This window comes from Sinocyclocheilus anshuiensis, unplaced genomic scaffold (assembly GCF_001515605.1).
Source record: "Sinocyclocheilus anshuiensis isolate Anshui unplaced genomic scaffold, SAMN03320099.WGS_v1.1 scaffold217, whole genome shotgun sequence".
NCBI lineage: Eukaryota > Metazoa > Chordata > Actinopteri > Cypriniformes > Cyprinidae > Sinocyclocheilus > Sinocyclocheilus anshuiensis.
Window position 1 is genome coordinate 1,656,389 of NW_015536538.1, and position 2,860 is coordinate 1,659,248.

At 27.0% G+C, this 2,860-nt stretch overlaps 1 protein-coding gene across 1 annotated transcript in view; it reads right to left on the minus strand.

Moving 5' to 3' along the window:
* The window catches only part of LOC107696307 (ceramide synthase 2-like), a 20,290-nt gene that overhangs the window by 15,956 nt on the left and 1,474 nt on the right, over positions 1 to 2,860 (minus strand). Inside the window, exon 3 of the mRNA XM_016496597.1 lies at positions 1,836 to 2,021. Within this exon, the coding sequence (XP_016352083.1) occupies positions 1,836 to 2,005 (170 nt within the window). The 5' untranslated portion in view covers positions 2,006 to 2,021. The remainder of the gene's footprint in view (positions 1 to 1,835; positions 2,022 to 2,860) is intronic.

Genomic DNA, 2,860 nt, shown 5'->3' on the forward strand with positions numbered 1-2,860 from the left:
ACACGATAAACAGAAACACACACCTGCTGGTCGCACCGTCACGCACAAAGACGCGCGTAAAAGTACACCACAGCAGACGCCAGACGCGCAAAACTAAACAAAGAGACTGATTGCATTCAGAGATACAGCAGATTCAAGCTTGCATACTAAACATTCAAGCACACATGCATGAGCGAGACTAGTGGAATCAGTTAAACTAACAAACAACTCAGTTAGCAGTACAGAAAGAGCACTGAACACTGAGACACGTCCCAAAATACCACGCACTAGTTAGTGTTACTTTGGTAACATCATGACTAGATGTTTACATTTTTTTAAGAAAGTGCTATGGTCTTCTGAATGGTTTTAAGCATGATGCACAAATTGTTCTGCTAACAAATTATTTTATTATATTATTTAGTGATGGTGTCAGATGGGAAACCAGGGTATTTTGATACATAGTGTGATGATTCAGATTCTGATTCACGCACCTTAAACAAGGACAAAAACTGAAGACAACTTGTTTTTTATTCCCATTCAATAGGACAATACAATAATAATATTATTAATAATAATTATTATTATTCAAAATATTTTGGATTATTATTTAAAATATAAAAATCAACCAAATCAATAAAGAAATATATTGCTATTCCAACAGTAATATTTTACTGTAAAATAAATTTAGAAAATAAAAAAATGTAAAAAATAAATAAATAAATAAATAATAATAATAATAATAATGAATTATTATTATTATTCAAAATAATGTGTTTATTTTATGTAAATTATAAAAATCAAACACACCAATAAAGAAATATATAATTATTTCAATAATAACATTGTGGTGTAAAATATAAAAAAGCATTTAAGTATTTACTATTAAGTATTTAATAATAATACAATTATTATTATTCAAATTTACAAATTAAACAAATCAATAAAGAAACATTACTCTTGCAATAATAATATAGTACTGTAAAATAAAATGTTGTATTCATTAATAATAATAATAATAATAATAGATATATATTATTATTATTATTGAACATCATATTTTTTGTTATTTAAATGATAAAAATTAAACACGTCAATTAAAAATATATGCGTCTTGGAATAATAACAAACTTTAAATTTACAAAATTTTGTATTTATTAATATTATTATCAATAATAACAATTATGGGTCATATTCAGGCAGAAAATATGAAAATGCATTGAAATATAGGGGGGGGGGGAAAATAATGTGTTTATTTTATGTAAATTATAAAAATCAAACACACCAATAAAGAAATATATAATTATTTCAATAATAACAGTGTGGTGTAAAATATAAAAAAGCATTTAAGTATTTACTATTAAGTATTTAATAATAATACAATTATTATTATTCAAATTTACAAATTAAACAAATCAATAAAGAAACATTACTCTTGCAATAATAATATAGTACTGTAAAATAAAATGTTGTATTCATTAATAATAATAATAATAATAATAGATATATATTATTATTATTATTGAACATCATATTTTTTGTTATTTAAATGATAAAAATTAAACACGTCAATTAAAAATATATGCGTCTTGGAATAATAACAAACTTTAAATTTACAAAATTTTGTATTTATTAATATTATTATCAATAATAACAATTATGGGTCATATTCAGGCAGAAAATATGAAAATGCATTGAAATATAGGGGGGGGGGTCACATCCCTGCTCAAAGAATGTCCAAAAAATTCAGCGATACTGTTGTACTTTTTGTAATTTAACTCATATTCTGTTATTAATTCAAGTCAAACCTGGTTAAATGACATCTAAATCCCTCAGGACATAATAAAGTCATCAGTCACCTCTCAAAAGCGTAACGAAGCATGATGAATCCCAGAGCTAGAGGCAGAGCCAGAAGCAGATCCCGCGGGAGAGGACGCCGAGAGCCCTCCATCTTCTCCAGATCCTCCCAGCGGATTCCCGGAGGAAGCCAGTATTCCTGCTTCCAGAGCCACTGACTGAGCTGCTCCATCCTTCAGCCGTGGAAACTAAACACACCGTTTTTACATTACTGGGAAAAGCTTAGCATAAATCCCTTACAAACAGTTCTGTGGCACAGTGATACTCTCAGATGACTGTATCTGTGGTGCAGAATGATTATCATATTCATATACCACGTAACATTCCCACACTTCAGTCCTGACCAATGAATTTCCATGTCTTTTCCATGACCTTTACAATCATTCCTGATTACTGGATAAGGATTGATTTTTTTTAGAAATCATTTTTCAGAGATTAATTGGGGAGGATTTCCATGCTCTAATCTTTTGAAATAATATAATTATTATACTGTTTTATTATACAATTTCTTTTTTTCTACAATATTTTAAACCCAGTTTTCTCCAATCATTCCTGATTACTGGATAAGGATTGATTTTTTTTTAGAAATCATTTTTCAGAGATTAATTGGGGAGGATTTCCATGCTCTAATCTTTTGAAATAATATAATTATTATACTGTTTTATTATACAATTTCTTTTTTTCTACAATATTTTAAACCCAGTTTTCTGCATATGTCAAATATGTACATTGCGAACTTTTTTATGCTAAAGACCTCCAAACACTTGTGACCCCATTCATAAATATAAAGAAAGCTGTATATTTTTATGAGTAAAAATGCATTTATACTGTGTGAGGAAAATATTAAATGTAATATTATTGAGACTATTAAATAAAAAAAAATAATAATAATAATTGTTACATTTTACATTGCTTTATTGTTGTGTAAATATTACATAATATAAACCAAGGTATTTTCATATGTGTGACGATTGCTAATAGTATTATTCAAAATAATATTTTATTTGATTATTATTTAAATACTTAC